The 21600-nt window shown below is 41.9% G+C and overlaps 1 protein-coding gene across 2 annotated transcripts; it reads left to right on the plus strand.

Moving 5' to 3' along the window:
* The first annotated feature begins 6626 nt into the window (after positions 1–6626).
* Positions 6627–21520, plus strand: LOC119409020 (C-terminal-binding protein 1). 2 transcript variants are annotated; one of them, XM_037675881.1, is made up of 9 exons: positions 6627–6687; positions 14130–14284; positions 14436–14580; positions 14652–14858; positions 15022–15236; positions 17907–18037; positions 18151–18278; positions 19454–19571; positions 20231–21520. In XM_037675881.1, exons 1-9 carry the CDS (start codon positions 6627–6629, stop codon positions 20415–20417), a joined length of 1347 nt encoding a protein of 448 aa, XP_037531809.1. In that variant the 3' UTR covers positions 20418–21520. The 2 variants fall into 2 exon arrangements, with proteins under 2 accessions (XP_037531809.1, XP_037531810.1); XM_037675882.1 differs by lacking the exon at positions 6627–6687 and adding an exon at positions 11601–11676.
* The last annotated feature ends 80 nt before the right edge of the window (positions 21521–21600 follow it).

Below are 21600 nucleotides of genomic sequence, written 5' to 3' on the forward strand. Positions count from 1 at the left end.
AGAGGTGCTTAATGCAGGTGCTGTAAATTTTATTATCTACATAAAGTTGCTATAGAAGAAAAGCAATTAATATGTAATAAATCTAAATTTACCGATCAGTCATGTTAATCCATCTATCTTTGTCCCTGTGTATTTATGTATTGTCTGCTAAAAATTTCAAGTTAAATTCAATCTAATCATTAATGCCTGTGCAGCTGGTTTTGACAGTTTACATTAAAATTGCTGCAGCACTCATCGATTTTTACAGCATTGGACAATTGACTGTTTATTATTATCCTATATTTGCTTCTATAAAAGTATAAAACAGTTGTTTACAAGATTTAAGAGTGTTTTTTGCTTTTATAAATAACCCTCTATGGCTTTTTCTTCTAAGAGAAAAAAAGTCACCCTTGTTTTTAGGAGCTTGGGGATCAGGGGCCTAATCAGGCCCATGGCTGAGCTCAGTTCGGTCCACCAGTGGGTTCATTTTTAAATCAAACTAGATTTTAAATCGTAAAACAAACTTAATGACAATAACTGCTGATGTCCAGCCCACGAGTTCTTGTCTTTGAGTATCTGTGCCTCCCTGAGCAATTTAGGCCCCGTTTACACGGACACGGCAAGGGGAAATGTAGTTTTTTTCTGATGTTGATTCGAGGAAAAAAATCCACGTTGACACGGGGCGCATTCGGTGTTTACACGAATCCCCTGAATCCGCTGTAGTCGCCATGCCAGATCATTAATTGGTGCTGTGAATTTTGTACATTCATCTAATACGCACGAACACTGCCTGGGACCGCTCTCCGTAAGGACGCTCCTCTGCGCCGAAAGTCCGGTAACAACAAAACTTAAAGCTGGATTTTGGACACGAGTCGACGGATTTTGACGCCAAGCTGGACCGCTTCGTCTAACAGCTCGACACCGGTCGCTGAGCGAACCAGAACTAACGAGAATGATGTTGGGCTTTCTACTCCGTGGTAATCGGTAGCTGTGGAGCAATACTATAGCAAGTAAATCAATGTTTTTAATAATGTTTGTTTGTGTTTACTTCAGTTGAACAACAACCAAGTTTTTATTTTTCCTATACTCCCACCAGAGGCGGACCGGTTCTGAACGAGCATACACCATAGCCCGAGGCTTGGCGGTCCAGGAGGACGTCGAAGAGCGAGCTGCTGGAGCAACTTTTCACTTAAAATTCCCCTCAGTTCGTTTTTCCCCAATCCAGTCAATGTTTTAAGCTGCATCATTCAAAGGAGTGACCGCCTGAACAAGCCAGATAAACAACATGGTGCCAGTATCCAGGATGACGACAGAGAGGAAGAGTACAGTTCATTAATGTAGTTTACAGTTCGGTTAACGTGTTTTTAATAGTGTTCAGTTTTCTTACAGTGCTTGTGTGACATACAGTTTGTGGCGTTGAATAAATAAATAAAAATGAAACCTGATGTCTTCATTTGCAACTTTAATAACATGCGATAAGTTTCACATCATCAACAAAGTTTGTCACATAACTTGAATTATAGTGTCCAGACAGCTTCATTACATCTCCCACCACTAACAGAAATACTCTTTGTTATTGTTAATGTTATCATTTAGCACATTTAGAGTGAAATATACGCCTGCTTTGTTCAGTAAATAGCGATATTAGAACTCGATCCAACTACCGTCTCTTCCCAACTCGTCAGTCACAGCAGCAACTGGTACGTTTCAGCGTAGATTAACTACAAGAACCAAAATATATTCCATCAGTCGTAGCACAGAAAGCAGCGTTTTACTCCGGCGTCAATGTTGTTGATAGAAATATGCCGTTGATCTGCACGTGCGTGAAATATGCACCTGTAGTGTGCATGTGCTCTGCGGGACTTGTCACACATTCAGCAGGTGGTCTACCAGAAAACCTCCACTCTGAGAGGTGGGTTGAAAAACCTCCGGATTCAAAGAGAGGGGCAACTGGTGTCATGTAAATGAACAGCCGAACCACAGAGGGAAAGCTGCGGTTTCACTCAAAATATGTGCCGTGTAAACGAGTTGGGGTTAGTTTCTGAGACGTTTCCCAGGGTGGTTTTTTTTTCAACTCTGGGCGAGCTGTTTGTGGGATTTAGTTGGGTTTGTTGGGCTCCTCAGACTGAAGAAGTCCTTCGGATGAAGGACGAAAAGCCTCAGGAACAAAAGAAACCATCCAGATGACCTGACTGAACATTGTTGGATTTATACCTGGATTAATGAGCATGAACTTTGGTATAGATAGACTAATGAAAAGTCCCATTTCTGTTGAACCATGTATCCCTACAACTATAAGTAGTGATGCCTTCATGAGGTTATTTATAAATAAAATTATTTCAATTAGAGAGAAAATTCAAACCATCCTTCCTTCTACTATCTCTAGTCCCCTGTCAAATGAGGCAACTTTAAAAATTTCACTAGAGCCTGATTTATGTTTGGACAGTTTTTGTCCTGTTGAGCTCTCTGAATTGTCAAAAATAATAACCTCATCCAAACCATCCACATGCCTGCTAGATCCCATCCCAACCAGACTGTTTAAGGTATTTCCTTTAATTAATAATCATGTCTTGGATCTGCTTAACTTGTCTCTAATAAACGGTTACATAACACAGAGCTTTAAGGTTGCTGTAATTAAACCTTTACTTAAGAAACATAACCTGGACTCATGAATCCTAGCCAATTATAGACCTATATCTAATCTAACTTTCATCTAAAAAATTCTAGAAAAAATAGTTGCAGGTCAGTTGCGTGAACATCTACAAAGAAATAATCTGTTTGAAGAGTTTCAGTCAGGGTTTAGAGCTCACCATAGCACAGAAACGGCACTAGTAAAAGTCACTAATGATATTCTCATGGCCTCAGACAACGGACTTGTCTCTATTCTGGTCCTGTTGGACCTCAGTGCTGCATTTGATACAGTTGATCACAATATTTTACTACAGAGGCTGGGGATTACAGGAACGGCTCTAAAATGGTTTAAATCACACTTATCTGATAGATTTCAATTAGTAAATGTACATAACGAATCTTCTTCATACACCAAAGTTAGTCATGGAGTTCCTCAGGGCTCAGTGCTTGGGCCAATACTCTTTACTTTATATATGCTTCCATTAGGTAAAATTATTAAACAGCATGGGATAAATTTCCATTGTTATGCTGATGACACAATTATATTTGTCCATTAAACCCAATGAATCCAATCAGCTACTCAGACTACAAGCATGTCTTAAAGACATAAAAACCTGGATGACCCTTAATTTTCTGCTTTTGAACTCAGAAAAGACTGAGGTTTTGGTTTTTGTACCCGAGCACTTTAGGAATAAACTTGGCAGCCATTCACTTCTTCTTGATGGCATTAATCTGTCCTCCTGCTCTAATGTTAAAAATCTTGGTGTTATTTTTGATCAGGACATGTCTTTTATCCCCCACATTAAAAATGTTACTAGAACTGCCTTCTTCCACCTGCGTAATATCACTAAAATTAAAAACATCTTATCTAAAAATGAGGCAGAAAAACTGGTTCATGCATTTGTCACGTGACGTCTAGACTGGACTATTGCAATGGTTTATTATCTGGGTGTACAAATACTTCTTTAAAACGTCTTCAGTTGATCCAAAATGCTGCTGCCAGTCTTAACTGGAGTTAGTGGGAGAGATCATATCTCTCCAGTTTTAGTTTCTCTCCATTGGCTCCCTGTCATATCCAGAACTGAATTCAAAATCTTACTTCTAACCTGCAAAGCTCTCAACAACCTAGCTCATTTTTATATTACAGATCTTATTGTTACATATTTTCCTAACAGAGCATTTCGCTCTCAGACTGCAGGTTTACTTGTGGTTCCTAGAGTTTACAAAAGTAGAATGGGAGGCAGATCTTTCAGTTATCAGGCTCCTCTCTTGTGGAACCAACTTCCTGTTTCTGTCTGTAAGGCTGACACATAGTCCAGTTTTAAGACTTTCCTTTTTGATAAATCCTATAATTAGGGTTGGCTTGGGCTGCTGGAGGACAAAGTGACTACTTTCTTCACTCCGTCTTTACTTACTCTGCTCAACCTGTTTTGTATTTGTAATTATTTTCCATCCTTGACGTGTGTTGTCTTTCTTCCAATGGAAAGTACACCTGCACCTCTGGACCTGCCATTCTGTGTTTGTCTCTCCTTCCTGTTCCTCTCAAACTCAGCGGGTCGAAGCAGATTGTCCTTGTCCTGAGCCTGGTTCTTCTGGAGGTTTCTTCCTGCTAAAAGGGAGTTTTTCCTTTCCACTGTCGCCTTTGTGCTTGCTCAGGATGGGAAACTGACAAGTGAAGATTCAAGGAGTCTGCTGGCTTCCTTAGATGGAGAACTTTACTAATAGACTTTTCTATGCCCTGAGACAACTTTGTTGTGAATTGGTGCTATATAAATAAACTGAACTGAACTGAATTGACAGCTGGAAGAGTTTTCAGCACTTCGATCAGGCTTTTTTGTGCCGTCCCTCATCGACCCCCCTTTTTAAAAGGACACTTCACTTGTGTTGCTGAGAACAAAACTAACTTTCCAAACACAAGAAAACACTAAAACATAGACCCAACAAATCAAATATATATTTTTTTTATTTAAAAAAAAAAAAGCTTAGTGTTTATGAGGCTTTTAATGTTTTGTATTTACAACAATTTAAAACTCTTTCTCCACCAAAGTGAGTCAACTTTCGTCCTTTCTCCTAAATACTGCTCACGTTGAGAGTTCAATGCACCTTTTTGTGGCCCGCATGTGAAAGAGTTTGTTCACCTCGGATCTAGAAGCAAAGCTGAGGAGTTTTGTTTTGACATCTCTACATGTTTTTGTCGCTCCGCCGTGGAAGGTGAGGGCGCTCCTTCCAGGGCTTGGACGCTTCTTTCTTTTCGCTTTTTTTTTTTTTTTCCAGCCTGTCTGTCTGACCCCCCCTCATCAACAAGCCACTTCCTCTTTTGTCTAATTTCATGGCGATCGGGAGAGAGGGAACACCGCCGACGCACGCACACTGTTTCACTACTCCTGAAAGAGTTTATTCTGGGTAAATAACTGGCGTTTTTTTGTTCCCGCGCCGCACGTCTCGATTGTTACTGACGAAGTTTATAGAGTTGGATTGAACCCCGCCGGGGGAACTATTCTTCCCGGTTGAGTAGTTTTGTGTGTTCAGCTTCTTGGGTCAGATGTTTCACATTGCAGCGCCACTCGCTGATAACAAATCGGACGAAATGGGCTCCCCCTCCGCCTGCTCCTCTCCCTCACAGCCAGCCGCACACGCTACTTAGCGGGCTAGCTAACGTTAGCATTGCCGCGAACCCCCCACACATATGTAGCGCAACAAAACGAGTTCCGTGAGCACATTTTCACACCCGGCGTCAACTCACTAACTCAAAACGTCGACTTCCTTCGAATATCCGTGAAGTTTGGAGGGTCGTTAAAAATGTTGTGCACTTGTAGCGCCCGAGTGTTTGTTGTTTTGGGTTAGCAAGCGAGTAGCGGGGCAGCTAGCTGCTGCCGTGCTATCGGTTGTAGTTGGGTAACTTAAAAAAAACCAACAAGAAAATCGCTATTCGGAAAGTTTGTTTTCGCCGAGCTCGCTTCGAATGGTCATGCAGTGATGGAGACACGCACAGTAGCTTTATGGTTGTAAAGTTTGCACGGTGCTGATAAAACGTCCCCGCCATTCATTTACGAGCTCCACTTCTCCGGCGACGCTGGACAGACGGGCTAACCCGAAGCACCGCCGGCTAACGAGTAGTTTAACGGTAACTTCTGGTGTGTTTGTTGGAAAGATGAGCACACTATCCATCGTTCACCGTGATATCTAACAGGTCGGGGACTGTGAAGTTATTACAAGCCAACCTCGCGTAAAGTAAAGTAAAGTTGACTAAAGTTATAAACCGTGTTTGAGCAGAAACGAACAGCAGGCCGGACTGATTACTGACGACCAGACGGTCGTTCCTAACGGTTCGTCCCTCCACTCTTTAACCACGGTAAGACTAGTCACGAAGTAAAACTCATTTGTTTTAAGCTAATCGACTCAAATATGTGTCGGTAGTAGTTTAAAAAGTCACGGATTCGTAAGTACTTCACCGCATATTTACTTCTTTGGGGTCGCAGTCTGCAGTGGTACAAGCTGTTCATTTCAACTTTCCTATGCAAGCAAAGCAAGGGCATGCATGTCACAACATTTTTACACCTGTGAAGATGTTTGTCAGCAAAATACCTTGTGATCTGCTGGATAGATTTGAATGAAACGCTCAGAGAGCATGCTTACACATGGTCAGTATGGTGGCCACAGCTAACTGACCACAACAAACACAAACATGGCTCTAGCTCTGTCACTTTTACTGATCTTGAGCTGACGTTTTATGTTTCGTGTGGCTGAGAGTCAAAGCACTCGCACGCCACTCAAATGTAAACGTAAATGGCTGTCATTATCTTTTAAAAGTTATTGCAAGTGCTATTTTCCAACACTTTGAACGCACTGTGCTTGCTAAACCTTCGCATTTTCATCAAGCGCACTGTCGTGTTTCTTCGTCTTCGCTGACGGGACTAACCTTTTGTGTGCAGGTGATTCTCAGAGGACGTCATTAAACCACCGCCAGCAGCACTTGGATCTGTTCTTTGCTGTCCCAGGTTAAGACTACTCGGTCTATGGCTCTGATGGACAAACCCAAACTTGTCAAGCGGCAGAGACTTGACCGCATTTGTGAGGGTAAGAGAGAAAGAATCTTGCGTACGAAACTATGTTTGCGATTAATCGCGTTGTTATACACGAAATTAAATTACGACTCAAATATTTAGAACATTTTTAAGGCACTGTTTTATAGTTAAAAAAAAAAAAATCAGCATTCTTTGTCATTCGCGTCACGTGGTACATGAGGTGGAATGAAATTGTGTACTCAAAGTCCCAGTTAAACCCAAAAATATAAAGTCTAAATAAACGGTATACAAGGATCTAAAACAATAATAATAAGAAAATGGTTTAATTGACTTTACTTATGTAGCACCTTTCTATCTAATCCTGATACTCAAAGCGCTTTACACTACAATCTGTGCCCTCATTTATTCATTCATACAGCACTCTACTAGATTTATACAAAGAATAATCAGTGCTTTATCACATTCATGCACCAGTGGGACACACATTGGAGGCAATGAGGAGTTCAGTGTCTTACCCAGGGACACCAGCATGTAAGTGCTGGTGGAGTTGAACCCCAACTCTTGCATTGGAGGACGACCGCTCTAAACACTCAGCCACAGCTGCCCCAAATAGGCATCATTATATATCTTAAAAACTGCACAACCACAAACCAAAGGTTCAGTAGATATAAAAAATGTAGAGTGTGGAAACGCATCAACATCTGAAGACCTCCGTAAGGCGTTGTGGATATGGATGACATTAAATAATCTTAACCATTTTTCAATTGTATGTTACAGATAAAGATGTATAGAAGGACGGGGCCTGGATTTTTAACAAAGCTCCTAATATCTCCTGTGCTGGCTGTCCCAGCTTTGTCCTTCATCTGTTGTCTTTGTACCCATCAGTAGAAATGGAGCAAATTAAGGATTATCTGGGTTCACTTTAACACATACTGCTCTGATGAGAACAATAACGAGCTGGCAATACGCTGGTGAAGATTCTCAGTCATCCAGGACATTGTAAATTCAAAAAAGTTCTGAACAACTGAACTTTATTTTGTAACAGAAGACGTTTCTCTTCTCATCCGAAGAGCTTTCTCAGTTCAAAAAAACAAGAGAGTGTGGGGTTCTGAGGTGTTCTACTAGATTCTGCTAGATTATAGAGTGAGAGGGTAATCTCCATATGCATCTAGCTTACAGAAGAACCACCTCAGCTTTATAACTCGAACCCCACACTCTGTTCTTTGAATTGAGAAAGCTCCTCGGATGAGAAGCGAAACGTCTTCAGTTACAAATAAAGTTCAGTTGTTTGTCTTGAACTTTTATGAATAACTGAATAACAAGCTACATAACAAACTAATAAGTCTTCCTTCACAGCGCATCGCTGCGCAGGCTCTCATTGGTTGAGATGCGTGATGATGCCCATCCACAGCCAGTAGTGATCAACGTCCACCCCCACCCGTGACCAACGTGTGTGTCTGTGTGCATTCACAGCCACTGAGCAACTGACTTAAAATAGTTGATCTTTTGTAGATAAGATTCAGGGCCCACAGCTTCAACAATTTCAAGTATTTATTTATTTATTTATTTTTTACATAATTTGGGCTTCCAGCTCTTAAAACCCTCAAACAGGATTTAAAAAAAAATAATGTGGAGAAATCAGCCCTAATTTTGCAGGGCATGAATGTTTTAAACTGAGTGTGTGACACTAATCATCTACTAAACTCAAAGCACCTGCACAGTTTCCCCAGGTGTCATTAAATTGCTTCAGTTTGGTTCAATTGAATCAGTTTGGTTCAATATGAGGAAGACTGCAGACATAACTGGCCAGAAGACCATCATTGATTCCCTCCATAGGATGGGTAAGCCACAAAGTTCATAGCTAAGGAGGCTGGCTGTTCACAGAGTGCTGTGTCCAAGCATATCAATGGAAAGTCTAGTGGAAGGGCAAAATGTGGCAGGAGAAGATGCACCAGCAGAAGAGATGACCGTGGGCTTCAGCAGATCATCAAGCAGAGAAGATTCCATAATCTGGCAGAGATCCAGAAAGAGTGAAATGAGGCAGGAGTCACAGCTTCAAAAACCACCACATTCAGACGCATCTGGGAGATGGACTACATCTGTCGGGTTTCTCGGTCCTTTTTTCCAATGAAAGTAAAATGTGCCTTTCATTCAGAAATCAAGGTCCAAGGTTTGGAGGAAGAAGGGTGAGGAACAGAACCCATACTGCTTGAGATCCAGTGTGAAATATCCACAGTCAGTCATGATTTGGGTGCAATGTCCGGTGCAGGTGTTGGTAAACTCTGCTTTTTTAAATCCAAGGTCACCGCAACAGTACCAGAATGTTTTAGAGGACTGCATGATTCCTTCTGCTGAGGATCTGTATGGAGATGCAGATTTCATCTTCCAGCAGGACCTGGCCTCTGCCCATGCTGCCAGAAGCACCAAAACCTGGTTTGATGCTCATGCCACAGTGCTTGACTGGTCAGCCAACTCGCCGGACCTAAACCCCATTGAGAATCTATGAGGTATTCTCAAGAGGAAAATGAGGAGCACCAGACCCAACAAAGAAGAGCTGACAGCATCAAGGAAATCTGGGCTTCCATAACTCCCAGTCAATGCCACAGACTGATTGACTCAACGCCACATCACATCGAGGCAGTGATTAAGACAGAGGGATTCCCAACCAAGTATTGAAGATTGACATATTGTTTTGAAAGTACCATATTTTGATTGATTTGTCGTGATCCTAATTTTTTCTTTTTTTTTCTGTAAAAACTTGAAGTGTGGGCTGATGTCTTCACAGTATTCAATTTTTTTAAAATCCTGTTTTCATGGGTTTCATGAGCTAGAAGCCCAAATTATGTAAAAATAAATAAATACTTGAAATTGTTTAAAATATGGGCCCTGAATCTATCATCTATTAAAGATTAACTTTTTGAATGGAATTATGGAAGTTAAACAACTTTTCCATGATATTCTAATGTTGGCCAATCACATTAGTTAACTTTAACTTCCTTTCTTCTATTCAAGATAAAAAGACGGCAGAAGCTACAGCTCACTGTACACATGGACCCTTTCAGCTCAGGTTTACGCTTTGTTTAGTTCAGGACTGTCCAATCCTGTTCTGGACTCACGTGATTCAAGGGTTCTCTCTATGGTCTGCAGACGCTCATTGATTTAAACTACCGCTAGGTGTGTTGGAGCAGAGAAACATTTAAAGCATGCAGGATAGTGGCCTGCAAGGACCAGGATTGTGCACCCCCTGGTTTAGATGAAACCGCTTAAGATGTTGAAGCACAAGCGGAGTGTTGTGAGGAAACTGATGACAGAAGAAAAGAGCATGAGGGGGTGAAATGTGGGTTGTTCACAACTATTTTGATCACAGTGACTAACGATAATAATGTAACTGCATGTTTTATTTCCTGTCAACTTCATCAAACCATGATTTTAAATTTAGCCATCAAAATCCTAGTTTTCTACTTATTGTCTGACACACACACACACCATGTTTCACTTTTGTTTATAGAAACGGAAATGTTCCATGTTATTCATGGTTTGTGTACACTTTATATTTCTGATTATGTTTAAACCAGAATATACTAAAAATATTTGTACTTGCTCATCATGACTGAGAATTTAAGAGTAAAAAAAAAAAAGATAGATGCGCCGGTGTTTGCAAAAGGTGCTTTTTGTTGTCCTCGTGTAATTAGTTGTAGTTGTAACCTGTGTTTGTGCTGAAAAAAAGTATTCTGACTATAGGAAAGACAAAGTTTGTATTCAAAATGAAGAAAGTTTAATATAGCAGTGTTCACCCTGCAGACAACATTGACCCAAATAAAATAAAAATCGGCCCATATGCTATTCTCAGGGAATTCTTTATGACCATCTGAATGTGAAAAATCTGATTGTTTTTACTCAGTTTGGTCCTTTTCATATGTGGTACTACTAAATGTGATACATAGATGGTGTTTTTCCAATTGACCGCTGTCTGATCCGTTCCATTTCAACTGACTTGAATGTCACAGAGATAGGGGTATGCAGATCGATTCAAATATTGGTAATATTGATACCATCGTCATGCAGTTTAAATCATGTTGCTTTGTCTTTTTTTTTACGTTGCTGTCAGACGCCACTCTCGTTCCACAAGTGCAATTGCACACGGATTAGTTGGAAAGAGGCAAGGTCAAAAGTAACCACTGGGTGAAACAGTCATGTCACGTCATTATTTAATTGGCTGTGATTGCACAATAATTTAAGAATCAGTACACACATGCTAACATAGCATCCACATTAACTTATGTAAATGAAGCATGCGAGTCGTTTCAGGACCATAGAGAGGTCACACTAAGTCTGATGACGATCACATTTAAAATATGTGAATTACTGTTCAAAAGAAAAGGATCTGAGCAACAAAAAAAAAATCAGAATTGAGCATTAAGACATGCACTGTGAACATAGCCTAAGAGTCATTTCGAGTATGGACATTATGCTGTGGAGAGCTTTTAAACAATATTTTTATGACGTAGAAGCATAAAAACTCAAATCAAAAACCTAAACGATCACATATTTTGACATCTGTTGTGGCTTTACAATTGCTGGGCAAAAAAATGCACTGTGTTCCACTTTGATGACAGAAAATAAGTAAACTTTATGGAGTCAAGACGTGTGGCTAGAAGCATAATTCTTTAAAAGACGGTGTTTCAAGCATCTGCAGAGGGATGATCAGACGAATATGGAGTCTGTGGAGACGGGTGAGAGGGAGAGGACAAGGTGAAGGGTTGTGGCCGAGGCTACAGGGAAACGGGCCAGCTGTTTCTTTAAAAAACGACAACGGCCCAAACCAGCGCAGTATGCTAATGAGGTTAGTGCTGGTTGGCTGGCTCTCAATGGAGCGGCCTGTGATTGGAGGCTGGGCGTGGGGGAGGGGCCGGCCGTGGGTGACAGCTGGGATCCAGTCAGCCTGGAGCAGGCTGACAAGTGAGAGGGAGGAAAAAATAAGAGCCATAAGGAGAGGGAGAGAGGGAGGAAGACCGGCTGACACACTTCACAATAATGCAAGGTTAGGCCCGGTGCGCATGTGTTTTCTATTTTCTCCGTGTGTTTTTGCGATTTGTGAGCTGCGTGCAGGACGGCGCTGAGCGTTGGGTGTGGTGCAGTTTCTCTTTCAGGCTCGGTGCTGGCTGGCGGTGCTGCAGCCGTTGAGAAGGAACTGAAGTGTGTGTCTAGCTGCGTCTGGGTGGAGTACTGCTGCTTGCTGCATTATCATCGTCTGCTGCCCCTCCCCCCTCACCTCCAAATACAGCCAGAGGGAGAGGAGGAGGAGGAGGGAGTGGAGGAAAGAAAGGCAAAGGGAGGGAGACTGAATGAATGGTATTGTGTGTCTGGCCATGCTTGCTCTTCATAGGCCTTGGGTACGCCAGTGTCCTTTACTCAGATTACTCTCTGTGCAGGCCTGCATGGGTGAATATTTTTCTGAGGGTGTCTTTGTGACGAACCACTTTGGGTTTTTCCTGCACAGCAAACGTCTCTTTGTGTGTTCACTGTGTAGCAGCCTGACTGAGCCATTTGCAAGTGCTGTGAATCACACTGCTGGATGGGTGCACAATTTATTCATTTGTTTTTGTATTTTTAGTATTTTTATTCTTCCCTTTTAATTCAAATGGAAAGTTAAGACGCGAGCCAAGGTGTTTTCCACCCTCGGCGACCAGCTCCCTCTCCTCCTCAGCAGTCTCACCGTTACGTTCTGCTCTCCGTCGTAGCAAATGTTCCGGCTCGGCTCCACCGTGGAACCCACACACCTGTCACACAGCAGCGACACCTGATTGTGTGCAGTTAACAGAGCTGGACTAGACTGACAGGGCGGTGAAGAACTCGTTCAATCATTTTTAGTGTTGCTCAGTTTGTTCTGTCTGTATGGTGCATATCAGCCAAATGTGGTTTTTGGTGTATGAAGAAAAGGGGGTGGGGGGGCAGGCAGAGACACTGGAAGGAGTGACTCCTCCAGACATGAGATTTAGGTCACATTGCAGCCCACCATAAACCCCCAAACCACCTCCTTCCAGGGACACAACAGTTTTCTTCCCCGTTTTCCAGCTGCAGTGTCAAAATCACCAACCATCACCTTAAACACACAACCCCCCTGCACCCCCCCCCATCTAAACCAGTAGTAGGCAACATTTTCTTTCCAGTCTGTTTTTGATATTGACTTGGTTAAAGCAAATAAAGGGCTCCATAATGAAGAAATATTCTAAACAAATGATTTGAAAGTCTTTATCTTAGCATTATTTGCCCAGTCTAAACATTCCTTCTTATTTTATATATATATATATATATATATATATATATATATATATATATATATGACAATTAAAGAAAGCAACCTTTAGAGATATATTCTTATTTTTTTTACGCATCTCTGCTCTGTCAGCCACCACAAACACATAAATCACACTATTTTAGTCCAAAGTCTTAATATTCAAACATCCAAAATGTTATGTTGGATGTGTTTTTTTTTTTTTACAGCCATCTTTAAAGACATTAATAAAATACTGTTTCATTGAGTGACTTGTTTTAAAGTTGAACCTGGGTCAGGCTCTAAGACCCAAAGTGCTTGATTCATTAAACAGACTGGTGTTTTTCTTCACATGGAGCACTGGTTACATGCATTCCTAACCAGACATGGGGTTCAACGCCAAATAGGTCATATTCCTGGATGCGCTCCATGTTTGATCAGAGATTTGGTTACACGTTGCTTTAATACTTTCAAAATGCATGGACACGTGGGCCTTGTGGCTTCCCTGACACTGGTGGATGTGTTGGAAAAAGAAAGTCATAAAAGCCCGATTTATTATTGTCGACGAAGTGCAACGCTTCAGCCGTGTGTGTGCAGGGGAATTTTTGCGTGAGTGCGTGATGACTTGCTTCACGTCAGGAAGCCTAGATGTGGAAAATGCAGACGGTTGAGTCACTAACATCGAGTTTATCTGAAGTCGTTCTGAAACGCGTCAATAAACTGGGCCACTACAGCAAACCATTTAAAAAAATAGTTTACAACGCTTAATTTTCTTCTCAAGCTTCTTTTTTCCTCAGAGCAACACATACTGTTTGTATGTGTGCGTAGTAAAAAATGTTTGAGTCGATTGTGAGTGATGATAAAACAATTATTGATTCATTTTGATTATCTTAACTTAAATTACTATGGCTTATTTTACAGAAAATAAACAATGATTTATATATTTTTGTGCCTAATAAATAATACAATATAAAAGAAGTCAAACGACCCCATCGTTGATCACGGGTTACTGACCAATACTTAGCAGAGATGCTAAATTAGCTTTTCTATGGCTTTTTCACTGTTAATGCGATTAGCATCGTGTTTATCTCTGGACATTTATACACAAATCAAATGTCATATTCTGCTAACTTCAGTTCTTATTTATAGACTGATTTACTAATTAAGATTTACAGATTAAGTCTTAATTGTAGCTAATGTGTACATTTTGGTCGACTCAGGTATCCGACCCCCCATCCTGAATGGGCCGATGCACCCGCGGCCCCTGGTGGCCCTGCTGGATGGGCGCGACTGCACTGTGGAAATGCCAATCCTGAAAGACGTGGCGACGGTGGCCTTCTGTGATGCTCAGTCCACGCAAGAGATCCACGAGAAGGTAGATGAGAAACGCCCGCACGGCAACAGTCACGAGAAGAATATATTTTCATTCTTTAAATAAATTACATATTAGAAGCTGTACAGGCAAAACAAACTGTTCACTGCAGTTTAATGTGAGGCTGAGTCAAACCTCATCTTGTTCTGTGTAGGTGTTAAATGAAGCTGTGGCCGCTCTGCTGTACCACACCATCACTTTATCCAGAGATGACTTGGAAAAGTTTAAAGGCCTCCGAGTCATTGTCAGGATCGGCTCGGGTTTTGACAACGTCGACATTAAAGCAGCTGCTGAGCTCGGTGAGTTGATAAAACGTAGAGAATCATCACAGACACAAAGTCGACTCATCTGAATTCTTCTTTTCACTCAGGTATTGCGGTGTGTAACGTGCCGGCAGCCTCGGTGGAGGAGACGGCCGACACGTCACTATGCCTGATCCTCAACCTGTACAGGCGAGTCACCTGGATGCACCAAGCTCTACGGGAGGGAACACGCGCCTCCAGCGTGGAGCAGATCAGGGAGGTGGCTGGCGGTGCTGCTCGAATCCGGGGCGAAACGCTCGGCATCATCGGTTTAGGTAAGTGAAGAGCGTGGAAAAGGTTTATGTTGGATTTAGATCCATCTTGCTTTATTGATCAAACTAGTCAATATGCTTCAATAAAACAAAAAAAGCTTCTAGTTTAGTTTCAGCCGGAGCACAGCGTTTACCGCTTACATCCTCTGAATCTTTTGTCATTCAGGGCGCGTCGGTCAAGCTGTGGCTCTGCGGGCCAAAGCCTTTGGATTTAGCGTGATCTTTTATGACCCGTACCTGCCCGATGGCGTGGAGCGCTCCCTGGGCCTGCAGCGGATGGCCACGCTGCAGGACCTGCTCATCCACTCTGACTGCGTATCCCTGCACTGCAGCCTCAACGAGCACAACCACCACCTCATCAACGACTTCACTATCAAACAGGTGAGTGGCTGAGCTGTCGACGTGTACGTACTAAATTAACCCTTTATTTTATGGCTGCTTTTTCATGACGTTAGTGAAGTTTGTGGTGTTGGTTTTTAATAAAATTGAGCAAGTTTGCTGAAATGTGTGCCTCTAGTTTTGTTACACTTCTCTTAGTTGTCATTTTCTGCTCGCTTTAATCAAATTTCACTACGACTTTTTCAAGAATAAATTGTAAATGGACTGTACTTGTATAGCACCTTTCTGTCTTACCAAGATACTCAAAGTGCTTTACACTCCAATGTGTGCCCTCATTTGCCCTTTCATACAGCACTCTACTGTATCTCTACATGGCTAATCTGAATATGTAGAGACTAATCAGAGCTTTATCACATTCATACACCGATGGGACACATCGGAGGCAATGAGGGGTTCAGTGTCTTGCCCAGGGACACTTCGGCTAAACATAATAAACATATACCGCTAAACGAATAACCATAATGTAGCAACTTGTCCACAGTAACTCTGTGTTGGTTGGTTAGCATTCAGTGTGTTTATGTAGCTTTCAGTAGTAAAGAGAAACTTAACGTAGCTCTCTGTATCGAGACTGTAGCGTTGATTAAATATAAATGTGATTAAAGTGTTGACACCACTTCACCTAAATTATAGCGTAAAGAAAACGCAAGTCCAAATAGTTTTTTTCTGAGCATATATTTGATTTTCAGACATTTTCCTGCATACACAATTTAGGGCTCTATGAAATCTGTTTTTTCCAATTAATTTTTTTTCAATTTTTATTTTAAACATTATAATATAAGCACAACTTCTTCTTTTTTTTCTTTTTCTTTTTTTTTTTTTTACCTAAAAATGTGTTTAATTATGTGGCAGATTACTAAAATTTCAACAATTCAAGAGTAAAACAGTCACAATTTTATTGACATTAGCAGATTTTCTTAGATGCAGCAACAACTGAACAGTCGGTCTTTTTTAGGTGCTTAAAAATCGTCCTGCGAGTCATTTATTCATAATGCATTAGTGTTTTGTTTATTTTTAAATAAAGTATCTTAAGAGTCTTACATCTGAGCAAAAAATATGATTTTTGTAAATAAGGTGCTTCAAATATAAACGTAGAAATCAACTCTATTTTATAGTTCATAAAATATAGCTTTAAACAATTGTATTATATCTGTGTCCTACTTGACTCACTGAAGATGAGGAGGAGGAGGAAGAGGCTGTTTCTGTTTTTAATTGGCAATCATCACTTTTTTTCTCCATCAGTAGTTTTGCTGGTCAGCTTTCAGCTCGACTATCTTTGTGTTTTAGCAAAACTTTACTAAATTGGGCTGACTTTTCTTTGTTCAAGTTTTCGTGTAATATGTTAACTTGCACATGCAGCTAAAAGGTGTTTAATAAGTTGAAGTGTCGGTCTTGCCGACGTGTTTTCATGTGGGGAAGCAGCAGTGATGAGCTAACGTTGGGCAGCTCCTCTGTTTTGGTATAATTAATATTTTGGGTCTACACACAATTTCTTTTTCCCTCCTTGAGTCATCCCCCTGCTCCCGTCACCTCACACAGGCAGGAGGGTACAGGAGCCTGCAGCGTCCAAAATAATTACTTTATTGCAAGAAACAAACATTTGGATTGTCCAGAAGTTCATATATTAACAAAATTCACAACGTTCCACAAATCCATCTGCACTGGTCGCATCGTGGAAATCAAAGTGCCCTACATGTTTGTTTATTAGTTTTATAGAACATTGATCTGTGCACGTTTGTAGTGGACGTGCTGAGCCCAGTGGGCTACAGGAGTTTGTGCTCATGCAGATGAGGACATCGATCACACAGGCCTGGATCTCACACATCTGGTAACTTGAATTGGGCATTTTTGAGTTTGTTCTCAAAGACTTGTAAACACCTGAAACTTCAGATTTCTGATGTGGTTGTCAGATACCATGGCAACAGTGCATCTTTGAAACAACCAACATCAGTGTATTTCTATAATACCTGCTCTCATTTTAATTTGATTTGGTTCGTCTGAAAAAGCAACACCTGGTTACACACACTTCACTGGTTCTGTCCTCCCTTCACTGGTTCCCTGTGCGTGTCAGAATTGGTTTTAAAATTCTCCTGCTGATATTTAAGTGCATTAACGGCCTTGCACCCTCATACCTTCTTCATCCTTATGCTCCTTCTCGGGCTTTGAGATCATCGGATCAGCTTCTTTTGGTTGTACCAAAAACCAGGTTGAAGCTCCGAGGAGATGGAGCGTTTTCACTCGTGGGCCCTAAACTCTGGAACAATCTGCCCCTCGACATTAGACAGACTCTCTTCAGTCCCTGCTTTTAAATCGCTCCTGAAAACACATCTGTACTCGTTAGCATTTAACACGGCGTGATCTGATTTAGTATTTCATCGTTTCTTATTATGTTTTGTGTTATGTTTTTTATTCTTGGTGCTGTAATTATATGTTGTTTTGTATTTGATGTGATCCTTTTGTTAAGCACTTTGGCAACAGTTCCTGTTTTAAATGTGTTATATAAATAAATCTGACTGGACTTGGTTAATGTTCAGAAAATATCATGAAGCTCTAAAACAGCTGGCAGGAAGTTATCTTTCTTTTTATGAGATAAAAATGAGAACTGCTTATAATTAAAACGTTTTCCAGCTGTAAATAATTCTGGTCCTAACACAGATGCGTCAGGGAGCGTTTCTGGTGAACACATCAAGAGGCGGACTGGTTGATGAGAAAGCACTGGCTCAGGCCCTGAAGGAGGGCCGGATACGAGGGGCCGCCCTGGATGTCCACGAGACCGAACCTTTCAGGTAAACTTGAAGCTTTTTGGCCACAAAACTAGACAAATGTTCATAGGTGGACACTGTACTGTAGAACCCAAGACTATTCTCTTTTAAACAAGCTTACCCCCCAATCTCCATAGTTTTTCAACCGGGCCCCTGAAGGATGCGCCTAACCTGATCTGTACCCCTCACACATCCTGGTACAGCGAGCAGGCCTCAGTTGAGGCTCGTGAAGAAGCAGCCAGAGAAGTGCGCCGCGCCATTACTGGTAAGCCCTCATCACCCAGTTTACACCAGAAAGAAGTGCACGTCTCTGTGCTTTCACTTGAACATCTAATAGAGTCAGAGTTTCTTTGTCATTGTGTACACAGGGTCCCAGTTACATCCAACAGTAAAATGTAAAAGAAAAACAGTAATAAGAGCTAAGATATATGAACTAAGAAAAATGTTAACTAGAAATAGACTAAGCACTAATGGCATAAAAACATGAACATGTTATCCAACATGAACATGTTAGGACCAGAACATGTTATAATATTATCGTCACGTAACAATTGAATTACTTCACAGTGTTAGAGTCGTGAAATGATTCTGTACTTGACTAAAAGTAAAGACTACCCTCCAAACTGAATCAGTGAGCACCCTGCCAAGGCAAGTAAACTAGAGGAAGCACTGCTAGCATTCCTTGAAGGAACACCTTGGGCAGTGTTTTAAACAAAGATCTTGCATGAAATTTTAGTGCTCTGAGTATATGACTAAATTAACTGTCAGCTACTACCATGCCTAATTTGCTCAGTATTTGATAAATTGATGGAGTTGTAGCTGAGAGAAGACTACCATTGTTTGTGTGGGAACGAGTCCCTAACTGCCTGGCTGAGTTGTACTCCTTCTTAGCCAGCACAGCCATGGAGATCTGCTCGAGTCGCCTCTGTCCACAAGAATGATGCAGTCTCCTTCCACAAGTTCTTTGACTGTCTTTCAAAGATTTGTTTGACAGTCTTAAGTGTTGCTGGAGCATGTGCAAAGGTGACTGCATTTTCTAACAACCTCGGCCAGCGGCTCCTCAGCAGAGCAGTTGAAGTGGAATGATAGCAGTGTAGTTCCCACAATTTTCCACATTACATACCCACAAAGTTCTTACCAGTCACACTATCGTGGACACATGCCCAGCGAGAGTAAAGTTCTGCCAGGAGTTTGTTCACAGAACAGGTTTTTAGAGGCGACGCAAGATAAAAACTAATTTTTGTGACGCATCTGCAACAATGAGATGAAGTATCTTGACGTCTTGCAGAGTATAAATCAGCCAATCAGTCAGGGTAAAATGTTCCCTCCAGATGTGCTTATATTGGTTTGCAGGCAGCTTTGAACTAGTAACGTAGTAATTAGAACAATGATCTTATCTTAACCAGAAGAGAGGAGTGATGTCTGTTTGCTTTGCTTCAGGTCGTATCCCGGACAGCCTGAAGAACTGTGTTAATAAGGAGTACCTGATGGCTGCCTCTCAGTGGCCCAGCATGGAGGCAGCTACGGTTCATCCAGAACTGAATGGAGCCGCCTACAGGTGAGAAGTGGGGTGGGGGGGTCCCCAGACCCCTGGGGTCCGCGAGCCGGTTCTTGAAGGTCTGCAATTTTATTTTATTAATTTATTTTTTACAAGCATGTATATGTTGACCTGTTAAAATACACCAAAATGCAGGAAACTGCATCTGCTTTATAAAATAAAAATGGGAGGGGGGGGCGCATGCTGGTTGGCCGGCCTGCAGCATCGATCGGTTTAGTCCGACTACTGCTGTTCTGATTCTGTTCAGTTTTATGTAAAGAGTTTTCTGTAATAATTTGATGAAGTGGCAACATATTTATGTTCATTATGAGAACAGGTGAAGTTTTAAAGTGGTTTTTGATTCTGTTAATTTTCTCAAAACTGTAATTTTTGGAAGTTGAAATTAAAAATGTGTTGTCTTGAATGAAAAATACCCCATTTTGAAAAGTATAAAAATTGTATTAAAACTATTAAAGAACATGTGTTTATTATTTGTGTTACACAAATATTTCCATAGCATTAAAGAGACCAATTGAAGGAAAATAATTTAATAAACCTGAGGGTTATTCGGGGGTCCCTGAACCCAAACGGTTTGTGTTTGGGCTGTGAGTTGACTGTTGTTGCCTTGTTAAAACAAGGTCTTCTGCAGCTCTCATGCAAACCCTCTGGTTCTGTTTCAGATTTCCTCCAGGTCTGATCAACGTTGCAGCGGCAGCAGGGCTGCCGGGAACCGGCGCCGCTGTGGAGAGCCTGGTTCCAGGAACCCTGGCGCATGGCATCGCCCCCGTCTCCCACCCCCCTCATGCCCCGTCCCCGGGGCAGCCCACCAAGGCTGAGGCCGACAGAGACATCCCCTCCGACCAATAGCCCCCCTCTGCCGGCACCAGCACATTCCGTCATCTCTGGAAACCAAACCCCACCACTACCACTCACCTCCTCCGGGTTCAGACGCCACCTGACCCGTCTGTGAACCGGAAGCACCAGTTTGACCCATCGTGGATCTGCAGTCCTTTTCTCTGATCACACACAACCAGCCCAGGAGTGACCTATTCACAGCTAGCCCCATCCCACCCTCACCCCTCTCCCATGCTCATCTCACCCCCTCCACCTCCCCCCACTACGTCAGCAATAACTGTGTTCTCAAGGATTCAGTGATTGGATTGGTTTAGTTCCTTAGTTGGCTGTTGTTTTAATGGAAAGTTGATCTTTTTGTGGTTCTAGGTGTTTCTATTTGTTCTGTTTCAAAAAGTCTAAGCTTTTCTGATGTGAGGCTTTGGTCGTCTGCCTCACAGAGACAGAAGGCTGGAAGCTCCACTTTGTACATTAACGGCTCGTGTTACTGCTCTCTTCTTCTTTTTTATTTTATTTTTGTTCCCTCTTCCTCTTTGCTCATCTTATGACTTGAGAAAGCGCGTACGGACGTAAACCTAACAGACTAACCCCCCCACCCCACCCCCCTCCAGCCCACTGGCCCTCCCAACACTGATGTAAGCGTGCTCGGCAGAGGTGCAGTCAGTACAAAGTTTCTAACTGTGAAGTGTGCGATGACCCACTCAGTTCAAAACCTGCTCGAGCATCAAGTCATTTTCAGAATGAGCCCCCGTATTTATCAACGCTTACAGCTGTGCTTTTCTAGTTTGTAGTCATCCGCTTTAGTCTTAACCTTGTCACCCCTCAGTTTTTATCTCATGAGGTAAAGCATTTAAAGCCAACAGAGGGCGCTGTTTGTCCGTCTGCTCAGTAACGACAGGAAAAAAGATAAAAAAAAATTAAGTCTGCAGCTGTTTAACAGATAATCAACTTACCGCCGTATAGTTTGATGAGATCTCACCACCCTGCACCCACACATCCTCATCCACCCCACCCCCCCTCTCATGGCCCCCATCAACACATGAACCAGTGTGCTGTTCCTTCAGGTGTGAGGGGACAGTACGGGTTCGACTCCCTGTAGGAGCAAGCACACGGTGTCCCTGCATGCTGGCTTGTTAAAGACAGTGATGTGTTTTGTTTTATCTCCTCGCTCTGTTGTGATAACAAGCTGTCGTCGTTC

Source organism: Nematolebias whitei, chromosome 4 (assembly GCF_014905685.2).
Source record: "Nematolebias whitei isolate Nwh7 chromosome 4, NemWhi1, whole genome shotgun sequence".
NCBI lineage: Eukaryota > Metazoa > Chordata > Actinopteri > Cyprinodontiformes > Rivulidae > Nematolebias > Nematolebias whitei.